Source organism: Phasianus colchicus, chromosome 6 (assembly GCF_987193195.1).
Source record: "Phasianus colchicus chromosome 6, bPhaCol1.hap1.1, whole genome shotgun sequence".
Lineage (NCBI taxonomy): Eukaryota > Metazoa > Chordata > Aves > Galliformes > Phasianidae > Phasianus > Phasianus colchicus.
The window spans coordinates 29,497,661-29,515,649 of record NC_143441.1 but is presented as its reverse complement, the minus strand read 5'-3'; the positions used below and the strand labels follow the sequence as shown (position 1 = coordinate 29,515,649).

Genomic DNA, 17,989 nt, shown 5'->3' with positions numbered 1-17,989 from the left:
AGAAACATTTGTTTCTCCTATTTCTGTCCACTGTTGCTTACCGAGACAGATTATGTTTAAAAAGAATGCAATCCTCATTGCTTTGCATTATGAATTATACATTCTAAAGAATCTTCTCTGACTAGATTTTTTGTAAACCCAGATATACTCAAGAAGTGCAGTTTCACCTTTGATGATGCAAGTCCAAAATTCCCTCAGCTCAAATAAGACTGTGAAAAATTAATTTGCACATCATGGTAGGCATGCTGGCACCAGAACGTTTGTGAAATTATTTTCCATCTAGACATTTTATCTGAGCTTTCAGTTACAGCTCATTATAAACTTCATTACTTTCCAGTTAGATAAAAACTATGCTCTGGTTCCATCCCAATGGATCTACAAGGCATCAGATGCAGCACAGTCTTTTCTATTGGAGTAGATCCTTGGGTGTCAATTATAAAGAGTACTACTTCATCAACTAATATGCTAGGCATGAATAAATTCCCAGATAATGTGGAAATTGAATTAGCAAGTCCACATAGAAGCATACATTAAAATCCATTCTGCAGAATAGATTTCACATGCTGGGAAAGGGGCCAATGTTACGCTTCATGAAGCAGACTTGTCATTTAAGTGATAATGGAACATGACTATATCCAAACAGATACAGATGTGACTGATATGTAGCAGAGATATCTGGGCTAATTTTAAGCTAGCAAAATTAGAAGCAGGGAAAAACAACACACCTTGAGCTTTGGGTTGATGCAGATAGATTGTAATGCATATTTGAGCTAAGTATCTCAGAGGCTATACTTTTGGGCACCTCACTGTTACTGTAGAAAAAAAAAAAAAAGGGATGACTGGATATAAATATCCAAAATCACAATCAAAAACCCTTCTTATTTAAAACCAGAAGAGATCTGTCTTGTGCATGGATTAAATATAGTAATGTTACTTTCCAAGTTGTTTCAGCTTTGCCAGAAGTAATGATTAGCCCAAACATTACAACAGATAATGAATACGTAATACTTTTATGTGGCATAATAGAATCCAACATGAATGAATTTGACTCTGTGTGCATCGTTTCATTAGAAGTGGCAAATTACATTGTACTTACAAAGCAGTACCTGAAGTGTCTTACAGAACCATCTGGTCCACGTTAAGAGCAATGTAAAGAGCATTCATAAATCAGGAATGCAGAGAGCTAATCTGCTCTCCACTGTGTTCTCCTGCTCTCTAAGGTGCAAAGTCTAGACATCAGAACAAGGGGACTGACTCACGCACACGCAGAATGTCAGAAAGAAAGGCTGAGTACCAAAGGTTACAGATCTTAAAGGAAGATTTATATATCTCTGTATATCAACTCTCCAGTTTATGCTGAGAGTCACTTCTGTGCCCAAACTTCACTGTATAATACAATGCTACAAAGCAAGAGTCAGTAACGAAGTGTGTTTCAAAGTTTCACAGTTCTGGAAAATTAGTAAACAGACGTACCCAATCTGTGACTGACTGAGCATGCTAACAAATTGTACTGATAACAGACAGCTTTGTTTCAGCAGTTTTCAGACAATTAACTTGCTTGAAAGTCCCTGATGTCTGCACTAGTGCTGAGATCAACTTTATAAGCAGCCTTAGAACTTTTCCTCAAAGCAGCTCACCTCTCTATAGGATATCCAGAACTATCAATCTTTCTATCAACCTTACTCTCCATGTTTATGCTCATCCTTCCTCTTTCTGTCATATGGGGAACATGACCAACAGGTTTGTCTGGCTCAAGAGGACCACTGTATTCCAACACAGTGATGCATGTGTGAGTATGAGTTAAGGCTGATTGTAATTCATCAAAATCAAGATACGTATCCAGGGCTCATTATGTATGGAAGGAGGTACTGGAACACCAAATCATGAGATCACAGGCATTACTTTTTTTTTTTTTTTTTTGAAAAGCAACATATTCACTCTTTTATCCCAAAGAGGTTCTAGTCTACTGTTTTGCCACACAATTGGTCTACCTCTTAGCTACTTTGGAGTTGCAGCAGTGAATACAAAACTTAAGGAAATACAACTTAATCATGTGATACCTGACGTCCTCTTCATACAAAATTAATTAGGCTCTGTTCTACAAAGTCAATTTGAAACATTTGTCTCAATAGCATTAGCTTAATTATTCCTCATCAAAATGATACCACCTCCTACTGTGAACTAACACACTTGTGTAAACAAGAAAAAAAGAAACCTTGCAGTCTTCAAGCAGTTTCCCATTTTAAAACTCTCCAGTGTAAATACTAATATAGGCATTAAGTATTCAGAAGGAATACAAATAAGAATCTCACGTATTTCACCACTTCAAGAATCACTTTTCCTACTGCAGAGTATTTTTGACAGTAGTGCTGAAATGCAGATAAACTGTTTATTTTTTTAACAGCACAATATTTTGCTTTCTCTAACAGAGTACCACAAAGTGTGAATAGGCAAAAATTCCTTGTAAAAGAAAGATTGTATTTTATTCTTTATATACTACAAGAAAAACTAGGTAGTATTTCCCCTTCTTAAATTCAAAATAGGTCACAAGGAAACAAGTGTGTGGAAAGGGCTTGCATTAAAACATTATCTTATTGGACATCAACTGAATTAAATACTAGTTTAGTAAACATGCTATTTATACATGTAAGTATTTCTTAATATCAGTCTTGCAAGTAGGTCTAAAATGTTCAATGCTGTTATATACCATACTTTGACTCATTCAATATAGGAAATTTTCAAAATTTGAGGTACAGGTTTTTGATTTCATATCTCCATCTACATGACTTTCTGCATGCTGACAATTAAAAAAAAGAAAGAAAGAAACAGCTGGCAAAAATCAGCTGTTTCACCACTACATTATCCTATTAATCAACAATATTAAAATCTGGCACTTCAACTGCAAAAGCCCACATGGTCTTTCTTACTGTGCTGGTAGGAAAGCTGCATTTTGCAATCTTTGAATCATTTTAATTTTGACAAACTTTATTGTACAAGACCCACCAGTAAAAACTGGGTGAACTCTGGATACGTTAGGTGTCTTTTTCTATCCTTTCCAAAATGCAGCTGTACGAACTCTGAATTCCAGTTAAATGGAATGTGCTGATGAATCGTGGTCTGGCCAAAAACTTGCTTAGCATCCTCTGGAAAGAAAATAAAAATGTTAATATAATAACAAAATAGCAATAGAGATGAGCATATATTTATACAAGATAAACAATCACAATATTTTTTAACCTGAAAGCAATACTGTTCATATGAATCAGTAACATATTGTAAAGTAATAAACCTAATTTTTTTTATTAACCAAAATCATAGTAAATTAAAAGTTTTGAAACCTTCATAAATACAATCTCTTAGATAGTCTTATTTGTGGAGTAGCCCAGTATATGATCAGAAGAGACTCAACTAAATATTCTAAGGTTTCAAAGTGAAGCAAGAAAGGATTAAGAGACATTAAATTTATAAAAAGTTGACCAAAGCTAACCAATATTCAACATAATCTTTTCTAACTGCTAAAAACAAAAGTTTTGTGTCACAACAATTCAGGCTTTTGTATTATTCTAAGAGTTCTCCACATTCAAACAAAGCAGCTTACTAAAACACCAGCATTCAAGATCCACTTTTCTGCAGTTACCTTACAGGAATAGTCACATGTAGGTCAGGGGATGAAGGGACATGGCAGATAGAACACAATCCTATCACAACCTTCAACAAAAAGCAGACTTCAACAGTCCCTGCTTTGTTATGAGGTGCAGGGTGATAAAGTTTGTTAAACCACACCTTAATGCAAGGCTGATAGTTTAGCCTAGCAACCCTAACTGAACTATCAGTTACTATGGGCTTAGCAGATTTTCTGGTAGTACACTGCATTTTTGGTGAACAAATGCTGTTTGAAAGACATCAATTTGTATAATCAGCTATAAGGACAGTATGTTGCTGGAATTGGACTGTACATATTTTAACTCACAAAAACAGCAACAAGATCTGAGGAAGTACCTGTCTTTTAGACAGGTCTCTCCCACAGTGAAGCCCACTTCAATGCAAGAGCAGAAGTCATCTCAGCCAAAAACAAATGGCAAACACATCTCCCAAAGACAAGCTCAAAGTCAGAGGTTCCCAGCTGCTGTATACCTTCCTAATATCTGCATGAGCCCCCTAGCAACGTCAGCCAGGAGCCAGCTCTCATCTCCTGCTTGCTCCTGCAGGCACGGAGAGCTGGTTCCCAGGAGACACTCCCTACCCACAGATAGGGCCAGGAGGTGCCTTCCCGCTCCCTTCACACTTTGCAGAAGACCAGGAACCCAAACTCTCGGCTCCTGTCTGTCTGTGAACAGGAGAGCTGGAAGCCAGTTCCCAGGCGTGACCAGGGCCTGGAGGCAAGGAAAGCAGCACGGCTTTGTGCAGGCCTGCCTGCAGAAGAAGCTGGAAGCTACCTCCTTGGAGCCAGCTCCCCTTAAGGCCTAGGAGCTGTCTTCCAGCTCACCTCAGCACCACAAGCAAAGTGGGAGCCAACTCCTTGGGGCCATGAGGTCTTGCCTCCTGTGAAGCATGAGTTCTGGCTCAGTCTATGACAGTCAAGCACAACAGCTCTGCTGGCCTGGGGAAACCCAGCCAGGACAAAATTCCCCACTTTCAGCCAAAGAAGCAGGGAAGAAGTGAGAGCCAGGACAGAACGGCTGAGAAACAAGAAGCTGCCAGAAAGTGTCTAAGTTAATGAAGGCCAGAGTCACACAAAAAAAAGTGTTTCTGAGGCTGTGAAAGAGGCAAGTGTCCTGCTGCAAAGGCCACACAGACCCAAACTCACTGTGGTTGGTACTACCTGCAATGATTGCTTCTTCTAAAGCGAGGAGGCTAGGAATCATGGAGAGAGCATAGAAACTGCAGACATCTTCACATCTCAATAAAGTCATCTGTTTCATTTTTAAGAAGAAATCATCCTGAAACTGAACCCTGGAACCAGTGGTTAAAGAACAAGTTGTATTTAACCTACAAACAGAAAAACTGACCCTTGTTAACCAAAAATTCTTAAAATTCAAATCTTCAGGCCCTAAAATCTGATGAGAATTTTCTCTGAGAAATTTGAGACAGTGCCCCCAGGACAGCATTGTTCATTCATGTCTTCAAGATCCATTACAACAGGCTTGGATCTTGTCAGCCAGCATTTTTCAAACACAAAATTCTGCTCTCAAATCAACTGAGAGGAAAAGTCAATCAGTTCAGAGTGAGGTACTGTCCCACTACTGAATGTCTTTTATTTAGGATGCTTCCTACTCACACAGCCTAAAGCACAAGTCACGTGTAGTTGGAGATTACCTTCCTGCTTTCTGTTGGCCTTTTTCCACTGAGCCTCAAAGAAAGGAATCCGTATGAAGAAGCCTGTTTTGTCCAAAACAAACAAAAAGAAAGTTGTCTCTTCCTCACAGCAACTACTCTGCTTTTCCAGAGGAATGAAGATGTGCCCAGGAAAGCGACAGTACCATTGACATGCCTGTCTCCTGCATAGCACTCAGATGCTCATCAGCTTCTTCCTTCCCCATCTCCTGAATTTACATAGAACAAGACACTGATTCTGTTTGGATTAATTTAGAAACAAATCACCACTTCTAAAAGCTAGGTTTGGTTGGCCTCCAGATTTGTCCTTGATAGAGAAAAGTGCCTTATAACTTGATGTGAGATAACAGTCAGGAAAACCTTAGTCAATGTAAAGACTTATTCTCAAACTCCTTTTGATGCGACAGGCTCCTTACAATCTTTACTTGTTAACATACGAAAATTAAAGTGCCCTGTGATTACAGCTTTATAATTTCATTTGATTAGTTATCACACAAAGGCTACGTTTTAAGTACAACATTTTTCACTCCTTTAGCTGCATGCCTTGCAAATACTCCTTAGTTGAGGCCTACAAGAAAAATTCCAGCTCAAGAAAATCAAATAATAGGAAGTGAAAAAAACGGTAATTCTCAACTAAGAAAAAAAAAAATTAATATTGGCACTACAAATAGCAAAAGGAACTTAGAGCAAAGGAACTTAAAACCTGATCAAGTCTGATAAGTCCCAGTGGAGATGAGAACGGAATGACTTTGACAGGCTTTGCAGTGAGTCCTCTTTGACCACCTGAAACTATACTCTTCCATAAGGTTGAGTGCACCACCAAGTTCTGCAGTCTCTTCCCTCTGTCCCAATCCTGAGCACAAGCATGAAGGTCTGAGTAAAGAGCTGTAGGAGAAAGAGCTGACAGAAGCCTCAAATCTCAGGCCCTTGGATCTTGCCCTAGCTCCCCACATGGACACTTTTGTCTGCCCACCCCTCTTGGCAACTCTGACCCACTGACTCTTTACAAGGCATGAACCTGCCTTGTTGTTATGGGCTTGTCTGGTGATAGCTGGACTCGTGGCTGAGCTTGGCCACTGCCAGCAGATCTGCTTTGCTCTCCTTACTCAGGCAGCATGAGACAGTGCCCCCCAGAGCTGAGGTCTCTGCTTGGGCCTTTCTGCCCTCATGTCACCTTCCCTTTATTGAGGGCTCACAGCAAGCTGCCCTTGCTGCTCCTTGTAACAACAAAAAAAGTATGATGAACTTGTGAAAAAGCACGTGTGTATACAGACAAGATCATATAAAAAAGGCTGCTCTGAAAGTCATGTCTCCTATTTTATTACATTGGCCTACGACGTCAGAGGCAGATGTTGGTATGGCAGTAGAGGTTGAGCCTTCCCACTGATACTCTGCTACATTTTGTTGCTGTGCTACAGATGGTAGCCAAGGGGTAGTCTGATTGCATACCTCCATGTGGAACCCACTGACATTCATCAACGTTTGTTGAACATTTATGGAGACCAAACAGAGGATGTGAGCACAGTGGTGCATTTCAGCAGTGGTTACAGTGGGTCACATCTGCTGCAGCAGACTTTTATGAGCATGGCATGCAGGCTCTTGCTCATCACTGGTGAAAATGCATAGCTAATGGTTGTGACTGTTGAAAAATAGTATTTTGTAGCTGAGATTTTGCTTTATCAGATAGTGTTACCAAGTAGTGATATTTTGTATTATCTTCTTATACTGAAATTGTTGATCCAAAGTTTGGAATAGTTGGGTTTTTTTCCTCTTACTTACTATAGTGAACTTCAAACATGTAGCATGGAGTTTATTTCTATCCTTCCATGGTCTGGAACAAAGACTGATCTATAAATATGATGTTTTATTTTGGAAAACATAAAATCACATCTTAACTGCTCAGCTAAAATGAAAAATAATGATTTCCTTATTGATAGTGTAAGTATTTGACTGAGGTGTCCATCCATATCCATTTACCCAGGAGAGTATAATACTCTGGAGGAACAAGTGTCATAATCACCTCCTTCAGCCTGCCACTGCTTTGTCAATAAAATAGGTTAAAATAGTTTTACACTTGGCATATTGCAAATAGTTTGATTACTACGGATTACAAAGGAAAAGTACTCATCCCTCTAACATCCCTTCACAAAAAAATAAGATCAGGAACAGCTGTCACAGGCACCTTTTTCCACAGGTTTGAAGGCCTGGAATAGTACAGTAATGCTGTTTTTTTCTGCCTCTTAATTCCCTGCAAAACATGAACTACAATCTATTCCATAATTCCAAATTAAAATAAAATTTAAAAAAAGGTTCTTTCCTTCTTAAACTACTACTAGGAACATATCTGGCAGAACTCTCAAACTGAAGCTGGCACAATAGAAACTGAGCACATAATTTGAAGATAATGGGATTGTATTACATGACTCAAGAAGGATGGAGGGTTAATCTGAAAAAATACAGCAGCTCAGGTCAGTGCAATTTATCTGCACTCTGTTAGGTAGTATGGCTCCTGTTTTAAAATAGATTCATTCAGAAGAGTGTAAAATCTTACATTAACACAACCCATCTATTTAGACTAACATCAATTTCACCTGCATTTGAAAAGTGCAGCTATCCACACACATTTGCATATAAACAACTTTTTTTTTTTAATTTTTAAACACAACTGAGTTCACTTCTTCTGTTAAATTTGTGTGTTTGTATGCATATAGAATCACAGAACCACAGAATCATTTCAGTTTGAAGGGACTCTTTTAAAGGTCATCTAGTCCAACTGCCCTACAATGAACAGGGACACCTACAGCTAGATCAGGTTCCTCAGAGCTCCGTCCAGCCTAATCTTGAATGCCTCCAGGGACAGGGTATCCACCACCAATCAGGGCAATCTGTGCCAATGTCACACCACCCTTAATATAAAAAAACCATCTTCCTTATAACCAATCTAAATCTCTCCTCTGTTAGTTTGAAACCATCTTGTGTGTGCTATCACCACAAATCCTGTTAAAGAGTCTTTCTCCTTCCTTCTTACAGCCTCCCTTTAGACACTGAGAGGTAAGTGGTAGCTTATTCTTTTTTAATAGAACTAGTTAATCCAAATTCAGAGAAAATCCCCAAAGACAAAATTAAGCTAAAACAATAAAATGGCAATATTAACGAATTTAGCTATGTTGAGCTAGTACAGCTGTGGACTAGTGCTGAATTGTAATGGACAAGATGGGGTTTTGCTGCTTAACATAAGCCAGTGCTGCTTATAGGTAACCAAAGCTGTTGTATCAAATTCAATGTCCTTATTTCCATATGGTAAGTGAAATCATTATCTGGACTCATTTCTGTTACCCATGTCATTGAGATGTTAAAAGCACAGGACTTTCAGAATCTAGACTGACTCAACAGCTTTCTTGACACTGGCAGAGCTGACTTTTCTGTAGTTTGTCCAGAAATACCAACTTACTTCAGAGTTCACATGATGCTTCAAACAGCAGTTTAATACACCAACCAAAGTGATAAAAGAAAACTCCTGGCTTGGAGAAATTATCCTAAAAGAGCATAGAAGTTATTACACTTTACACTCCAATACAGACATAAGAGATCTATTTCTTTAACAGCTATTTTGCTTAGATAGATGGTATTAAAAAAATCACTTTCTTGCAAAGCATTAACATACATTTTCCCCCACTTAAATACTTCAATTTCAAATGCACCACAAAATGTACTCCCACAACAGTACTGTATTAGTATAAAACTATTTTAGTTCAATTAAAATGTCTAACTATCTACCCCCAAACCTACCTAAACTGTAATTTTCACTTCGAGCACTTCCAACATGTTCTCAGTTTTGTTTTCTTTTATCAGCTTATCAAATCAGGTCCTGCATTCTAAATGTTAGAAAAAAATAGTCATTAACTGCTAGGTAACAGCAGATTTTCCAATTTAGAGAACTGAAGTACACACACTATGAAAGTATGTGTACTTTGCATTCTGAAATTTCGTATTAAAATTTGTAATAACAAAGGTACCTTGCCAGCTCTTAGGGCCTGCCTGAGTTTTTGCATTCTAATTTATAATTCTAGGGCACTTCCAAAAGGAGGTGGAAAATAAATACATAAAATCAAGCTTAAAGTAGTACACTTATGCTTCCACAGCTTAAATATATTCTCGTGTGGGAGCTTCTGGTTCCTCTCCAAATGCTGCCTAGCAATCATGTTGGGTTTTTTTTTTTTTTTCCTCTACAGCCTATACAGATGTGTGAAAGATGCCTAACCCTCAGCTTACTGTTAACCAAAGAGTGACCTCATACAGTTGAGATTTACTCTCACACTGGCTTTTTCCCACCTTTTCCACACCTACTTTTTTCTTTTTAAGTAACATGAAGCAGCGTCAGAAAGCACAATGTTTTAGTCATTTGAGCATATATGAATTATCCCACCAACTGGAAGTGCTCTCTGTTACCTCTGTCTTTTAAAATTGAAGCCATTATAGTCAATTGTGCAAATCTACAGTTAGCCTTTCATAAAAAGTGGATTTTTGACCCACTGAACTGGAACAGTTTCTGAGGAGTTCTTTTGTTTCTGAGAAGATACCATACGCATGTCAATCTGATACTGGTGTGCTCAGAAAACGCTCCTCATAAGCAATTTTAAAAGTTCTGAAAAATCATACTTGTTTTGGTTGTTTTTATTTTTTTTTTATGCAAGCTTGTCATTTAAAGAAGGGCAATAAAGCTCCACATGTATCAAAAAGTGGTTACCTTCATAATGATTTATCATCCCCAGGTAACAACAGATTGACATCTGGAGCAAATGATGGAAAGCAAAAGCTTACAGTGGATCCAAGGATTCTCTCATACAATGAATTGATTGACTCAGCAAATCTCCAGGTAGAAAGGACACTGCTATGACAGCATCTACTGGAGTGTCAGCACCTTTAGAGACATACACAGCAAGGAAGAAGAGCTGGAGGATAAAGTCCCTACTAAAGACTCAGACAAGTAGTGTCTTCAAACCACTTCATGTGGTTTGAAGAAGCAACAAAGGCTTTATAGCTCATGTGATTATGGATGACATTAAAAACAGTATTAATGACCAAATGTCATTCAGATGTATCAGGTAGACTTTAAAAATGACAAAAAGCAAACCAACAAACTAGAAAATAAAGTAGAAAAATTCAGTGCCTGGTACAATTCTAATGCAATTTTCAGCATCACTGCCTTTTAGAAGAGACATACTAACTACTGAAAAAAATGAATGGGTTTGGATTTTGTTGCCCTACTCAAACTTTTCAACAAGGGCAGAGCAATACTACAGATTAAATGTACTTTAATGGAAACATTATCATAGAGAACACACTGCTGTCTTTGTGATTTCTCCCCAGTCAAGAGATCCATGACAAACTTCAGGTTTCACCTCTCTGCTCAATATGTGCTGAGTTTTTTATTTGTACTCACAGCTATCCCTGTTCCAACTGTTTACACACATAACCTCAAAAACTATCAAAACACCTCTTCATGACATAGATATACATACATTTTCCAATTCAGCTTGGCTGTGATTTTTGACTGAGATGAGCACATCTATTGCCTCTGCTAAATACTGCAAATATCCAAAAAAGAGGCTCTTTTCAAGAGTACCATTACCCTCGGGAGTTAAAATTCTGGATCCAAGTGTGTCTGCTTCTTCTGTCCTCCTTGGATGTCAAGGGGAAGTAACATGAATTTATACACAGACTATTACATAGTTGGCCTACAGAAAAGTGTTTTTAACATTTTTCAAGATGTAAACCATTAAAAATATTTCTGCTGGAGCTGTGGACATCCATAATTTCAATTTATTGGCAACAACATTACATTTCTTTGTTACCTTTCTTGGCATCCTTAGAAGTGAGTGACAAACTGCCAGAGCCTAAAGACCACAGGCTTGGAAAGCAATAGGCCCAGGAGGGCATAAAAACTAAACTTACTCCCTTTTGCCCTGAATAATAATAATTTAAAAAAGAAAAAACAGATCACTTCTACCAAGGTAAACATAATATACTGAATAACTACAATAAAATATCATCTTATCTTCTCTATGAATCACAATCAGCAGGACAGTTGGCGGATTAATGCACACAATGTACACAGACAGGCTGAAAGAATGGGGTTTTCTAAGTCTGGCTAAGCGAGGACCTCTTTTGTTTCTGAGAAGATACCATACAATCCATGCATGTCAATCTGACACTGGTGTGCTACAGCATTCAGAAAACACTCCTCATAAGCAATAGCTGTCCACAACTACATGAGATGAGGGTTTAGGGAAGGCCAAAAGCAACGGAAGCAAGCTGGAGCATAGATGCTCCCAGCTGGGCATCACAAACTCTTTTTTCGGCCATCGTGATGGTCAAACACTGGAAGACACTGGCTCATAGAAGCTGCAGGGTCTCTATTCTCAGAGATATTTAAAACCTCCATTGGAAACAGCCATCAAAGCAAGCTGATCTTGCTGACCCTGCAGAGAACTGTCACTTTCAACCTGAACTAGCTTCTGTGACCATCCCTTGCTTTTTGCAAAGGAGATATGCTCAGTCTTCAACCAGCTATCTGTCAGCAGGCTATTTTAATTGAAAAAGACAAAATGAAAACAAGAAAGATCAAACCAAAACACAAAATACCAGTTCTAGGTGACTTAGAAAACTCAGTTGTATCCCCTAGACCCAATGAAACACAAATGCATGAAAAGATGGAGCTTCCCCTAACATTTAAAAAGACAGGCTCACTTTGTAATATGCTTTGTTTAACTTAAGATGCCTTTATGGAAGTCTGCCTAGTTACGTAACACGTTAGGTAAAAGGAAACAAAATAAGAGAAACATGCCAAGTTGACATAAGTTTAGAAATTAAATTCTACGAAAACAGTGTTAAGTAGAGTTCAAAAGTTGCTCGGAAGAAGAATAGGTATACTTGCAAATCTTCCTTAAATACTCTTTTTAGAAACAGAAATATCTGTGCGAAATGCAGTAGAAACAACAAAAGATATTAGAGACTAAACACAATTTACACCTGTAACAGTGCAGTAGGTAACACTGCTGTTGTGATCATCATATGTTGGCAACCATCAGTCATAAACCAACAGATGTTTCCTTGTGTAGTGTAAACTAGCACATCATGAGCTACAAAATGTTTCAAACTAATTTGAACCAGCAACAGAAACCTCACTGAGGATTACTGAATATTGCCATTCATCAAATGATCAAAATTTAGAGCCTCAGCAATTTATGCTGGCAGTTCAGATTTCACTTTTCTTTGCTTTACGTGGTTTTAAGTGTACTGGGCTGGACACTGGTAAGCCAGGTATTGCATAAGCAATTATAAATCCCATAAGAAGAGCCAGGTCATATCAAGCAAAGCATAAATAACCCTCTGTAACAAGAGCAAGCAGGTTCACAAAATCTGAACCTAATCCTAGTTAGGAAAGCAACCATTAGACTCCTGTAATAATTCTTAACATGTTGAAAGTGTCAGAGCAGAGTTACAGAGCAAAACTTCCGAAGATCATCAGAAGAGCTGTATACATAAACCTCAGTTAGGAGCTACATGTTTTTAGAGTTTACAAACAAGCATTCAGGCAATTCAAGTAACATATGCAAACAGGAGTGCTTAGTAAGATGCATCATTAATTTATTCATTCCTCTAAGAAACATGTACTGCTATAATTAATAACAGAAGCAGAGATACACAATAGCTGCTGTCTACACGTTAATAGAGTTCTGTTATGAGACAAAAACAGATAGATTGCTCAGCTCCACAGATGTTAAGACGAACAAGCAACAATTTAGAGTTTGGGTTCTCTATTCCCTCTTTTTTTTTGCTGTTTGGGGTGGTTTCTGCTGCTTTTTCCTTTTCAATGAAAAGACCAACTTGTTTTAAGGCATATTCGTACTTCCCAAAGCAGCACCGCACAGCATCCATTTTGAAACAGCTTCAGTTTGAATTAGAAGACTTCAGAAAAATAAATAAATAAATTAGAAAACCACACACTATACCACAGCTGCATTTCAAAAAATATGAGAGAGTAAATTTTTTTCCTTGGTGGGAAAATTTACTTCAAAACAAATCAATGAAAACCTTTAACACCGGGCTCAATGCTGGTTGTCAGCATAGACTCAGGCAAACACTTTTGTTTTTCTACCTTTCCTTTCTCTATGAGAAAAACCAACGTGGACAATGTTCCTTTTGCCATTCATTAGGGCTGTGAAAACCTGTATATGAGAAATTAAGTTCCAGTCCACAGATATCACTTCTGTATTATTCACTGCTCAGAATTGTTACCTGTCATCATTTCATTTATCTATTCAAAATTAAAGATGAAGGTTAAGACAACTTAGATTTTAAACACTGACATTTTTACCCAAGCTTCTCATGTTTTTTTTAAATACCATCTAGTAAAGCATTTCAAAGGGCTCTCCTTCTTTAATGAGGCATTAAAATACAGTCATACGACAAAAAAGCAACTCTACTAAGTCTCTTAAACCCCTGGACTTATATTATCAGCTTTTATGTGCCTGTCAACACTCAACAGTAAGAAGCAATGGTTTGCTCTTTGCCTCAAATTTAAAAGCCAGCTAAACTTCCTCCCACTTTCCTGCTGAGAGCTTTAACTCCTTGCAAACTCTCAAAGCTTTGACACTTCAGCAGCAGATAAATCTACAATATGATGCAACAGCCAGGTGTAGACTGAGTCAGCCAGCCACTGGCTACTAATTTACTCCTGACCATTTCATTCATCTCACTGAAGTAATAAACTAGAAATACTTTCCAGCCTGCCCCACCTCTACCACATATACGCACTGCTTGCAGATCAGACCTCTTAAACAGATGCTAGCTCTGTCAAAAGAACTATATACAGTTAACTTGTAAGTTGAAAGAACTGAAACATTTGAAATTGTACAGATTTCAACATATGGCTAGAATGCAAAGGAATTTCCAACTCAGAAGCTAAAGCAAGAAGATAGTATTTTTCAGTAAGAGTACTATATAGTAAATGGTAAAACTTCTTTACTCAGAGCATTTCCCTAAATATCTACAGTCTGAATGTGGCAGTCAGTATAAAAGATCATTGATGCAAAACCCATTATTAATTTGTTTTACAAAGGTATCAAGCAAAGTGCACCTGTGAAACAATACACATTAGATGACTTGCCTAAGTGAAGTTCACAGCCAGAAAACCCTACATTCCATCCAGTATAAGCTAAAATATTTACACCATTTTCTCAGTACACAGAAAAACAGTGACTGCAAAGATAAGCCATGCTGTTTCTTTACAACAGTAAAATGAGATGCACACTAAGAATGGGATCCTTGAGATACTATATGTAACAGAAGCAGTGAAAGATGACCCTCTCCCTTTTCTCCTTTTCCTTTCACACTGTAATTCCACAGTACATAAAACCCCTATTTAAGTCTCCTAACCTTGATAAGGACTTGATCCTATTCTCATTCAAGTTAATGGAAAAAGATCTCATAATTAACCTCAAAAGTGCATGACTGAGGTACTGAGCAGCAAAGTTAAAGGGCAGTATTGTAATTGTTCATTTGTGAAAATGTTAGGTTTTTTTCCTAATAGTGAGGAAAACAAAACAACTTCTTCCTTACAATAGAAAACACTAGCTTTATCTAAAGGTCAATTGGTATTGCTGAGAACAAACAACACTGAGACAGCTCTTACATACTTCTTCTGGGGTGGAAGCTACCCAATAAATGCAGAAGTACATAAGATGTATTACAGATACTTTTTATGATTTCACAGTGGGAGAGGAAGGAATTAAAAAAAAAAAAAAAAAAGATATCTGAGGCTCTGCCAATGTTGGCATGCTTTCTTTTTCAAATACCTTAAATACAGCCTGGCATAAAAGTTTCTGTCATCACTAAAAAGACTTCAATGAGTTTCAAATGCCAAACAAATCCCTTGACTCACTCTGTCTAACCCCAAGGGAAGCATTTACCAGCAGGAAAAATATGAAGAAGAATGCCAAAAGTTAAAAAGTTAAGTTGGACTGATTCAGCATTCAGATCAAACAACTACAGTTCTTCTTAGATTATTAACAAGTGCTCCGAGCAACTGGGGGCTCTGACACAGACAAGAACCTGCACATCACAGGCATTCCAGGAACACTGGTTTGTCTGCACTGGAACAAAACCATTACTAAATATGTGGACCCTCCTGATTTAAAAGCATGCTGTTTCTCGTCTTTCTGTTCATGCACATGAATAATACTGTTAGGCACAAAATACTTCCTTCATCAAGGTTAGGAACAGCAGAATTCTTTTTCTGAAATTCTTTCAAATCCTTTAGCACTCATAGTCACGCTTTTAAGAGCTGTTCTAACAAGCAGTATTGCACATAGAAGACACATCTTCAACTAATTCAACAGAAAATCAAAATAATGAAAAATCAAAACAGACACAAGAAAAGACATCAAGTCTTTTCACTGGCCACAACTCCAAATGTAGATTTTTGAAGATGGTAGAAGGAAGAAAATGATGCTTCAAGGAACATAGTAGCTCTTATCAGTTTAAATGATCTGAGAATGTGCGATTGTTTTTTCTTTTTTTTTTTTAAACTAGGTATACGTGGGGCAATTCCAGCAAAAGACAAAGGGCACATGAACCATACAGGGGAAGATGGGAAAGACAAGAGTCACCATCATCCAGTTACCTTTTATTTCAAGCTATTTAATAAACAATTCAACAAACCTAAGGCAGATGGGTAACTCTGTCGAAATGTAACAGGTAAGAAGTAGAAATTTTATCCAACATAAGTATTTAGGGTCAAAAAAGTCTTCCGTACTTTCTGAAAAGCAGTTCAATGCCTGAAGTTATTTAAGAACTTATTTCTGAATTTATTAAGAACTATTTTCTGAATATTTCTTCCAGACATCACCATCCTTCCTCCTAGGCAGGTGGCAGATACTTCTGCAGATATCAGAAACTGTCTCTATGGTGTCTAAAGTAAACAGCCTCTTAATCATGTTTTAAACTAGCCTAAGTATGTCACATTGTCTGTGCAAATACCACACCTCCAATGCATAGCTGAGTTTCCTGTGGGGTAGTAATGCATTTATTACTGAAAAGTCTCACAGACGAAAGTTTTAAGCTTAAGAGGAAGACAGCTTGCAACATAGCCAATTTAAACAAAAAATAATTCACAGTAATTTCAGACTCAACATTCACCCATGTCCTCTGGCAACTTCTTTGTGGTTTTACAATCATTTCCTACAGCCACCTCTCACTGTTGTTCTGAAGACATGCACAAGCATGCTGGGGAAAAGAAGAAGTGACCAGTTCTCTAGTGAAAATCATGAAGAAGACCACAACCTTGACTTTGTTTTATACACATGGACGTGATTTATAGAAACTCAGCCAGAATTCTACTTGGCATGAGTATAGTTCTACTATCAATTGCTGTGTTTCCTGTGTAACAGAAGGTTAAATAGTTTGACATAAGTAGGGATTTCTAAATTGAGAGTGCATATTTAAGACCATTCTTACCAAAAGTAACTTCTCCTTTGCCAGTCTTGTCAAATAGCTGAAAGGCTACTATGAACAATGCATCTGGAGCACACAGGACTGATTCAAATGCCACAAACTCTTGGAAGGATATCAACCTAAAGGAGGAAGAAAAAAGAGCTATGAAACAACTTGCTTGCAGAGACCTGAAATGCAACGTAACATAGATTATGCAACAGAATTAAGATCACAATACTTAGAAATTGTCATCAACAAGGATTGAAACTTATCCTAAAATGTCCCAACACCAACACTGTTAGCAGTCCTTTACATTACTAGATGGAAACAAATAGGTCAACAAGCAACTTCTGTGCTTTACAAGTCGCAACAGAACAAAAATAAGCCCATGGCTCCATGTGGCAATGGGCCACAGCCTTTACGTCCAACTGAACTGCCCTCCTGGGAGCCCACCACATTTCATGGGCAAGATTTGAACAACCTCCCTTCAGATTCAGTGCTTCAGGCTTTCCGAAAGCAAATCCATTCAAGACCCACATACTGCCACTCACTTCTAAAGAAGCTGATCTGAATATGTTATGTTAACTGAGTTATTAGTCACCTCTCACAGCCCTCAAGTACTGCAAGTTGAGTCACAGATCTTCAAGCAGCAGTCTGCACATTCTTCCTCTGCCCAAGAGCACTTTATTTAAATTCATCATCATAGCCAGGTTCCCAATAAGCAAGTGCATTAGCAGAGCAGATAAAAGCAGAGGTGCCTTTCCTTAAGATAGTTAATAACTAGAAATATATAATTAGACAACTTGGCATTGTTTCCAGCACTAGACTTGATACAGCAAAGGCCTTGAGCAGTTTCAATTTCTTCGGGTTACACCCAGGAGTTTAAATGGAGCTCAAACTCCTTTTATAAAGGGACAAAGGCTAACCACCCTCCTGCTTTGCTACTCTTTTAATGATTAGGTTGCAGAGTTTAAAACCATCTTCAAATGTGTGGCTGCAGGGCCTGCTGGCAGTCTGAGATGTTGAAGGTTGCCCTCTCTTTGCAGCATAGTAAGTGTGTAGCTTTAATGGCTTCACATGGCTGCATCTTGGGGATGAAAGACTTATTTCTGAGATGCACAGAATTCCACATAACAAATGATGTGAAACACACGTAAGA

At 37.9% G+C, this 17,989-nt stretch overlaps 1 protein-coding gene across 4 annotated transcripts in view; it reads right to left on the bottom strand.

Moving 5' to 3' along the window:
- SLC25A13 (solute carrier family 25 member 13) overlaps window positions 1-17,989 on the bottom strand; it is a 93,254-nt gene that overhangs the window by 44,881 nt on the left and 30,384 nt on the right. For all 4 annotated transcript variants that reach the window (XM_031614455.2, XM_090142774.1, XM_090142773.1 and 1 more), the window contains 2 exons: window positions 16,855-16,970; window positions 3,004-3,143 (listed from right to left, as the gene is read on the bottom strand). In XM_031614455.2, coding sequence (XP_031470315.1) covers window positions 3,004-3,143; window positions 16,855-16,970 — 256 coding nt within the window. The remainder of the gene's footprint in view (window positions 1-3,003; window positions 3,144-16,854; window positions 16,971-17,989) is intronic.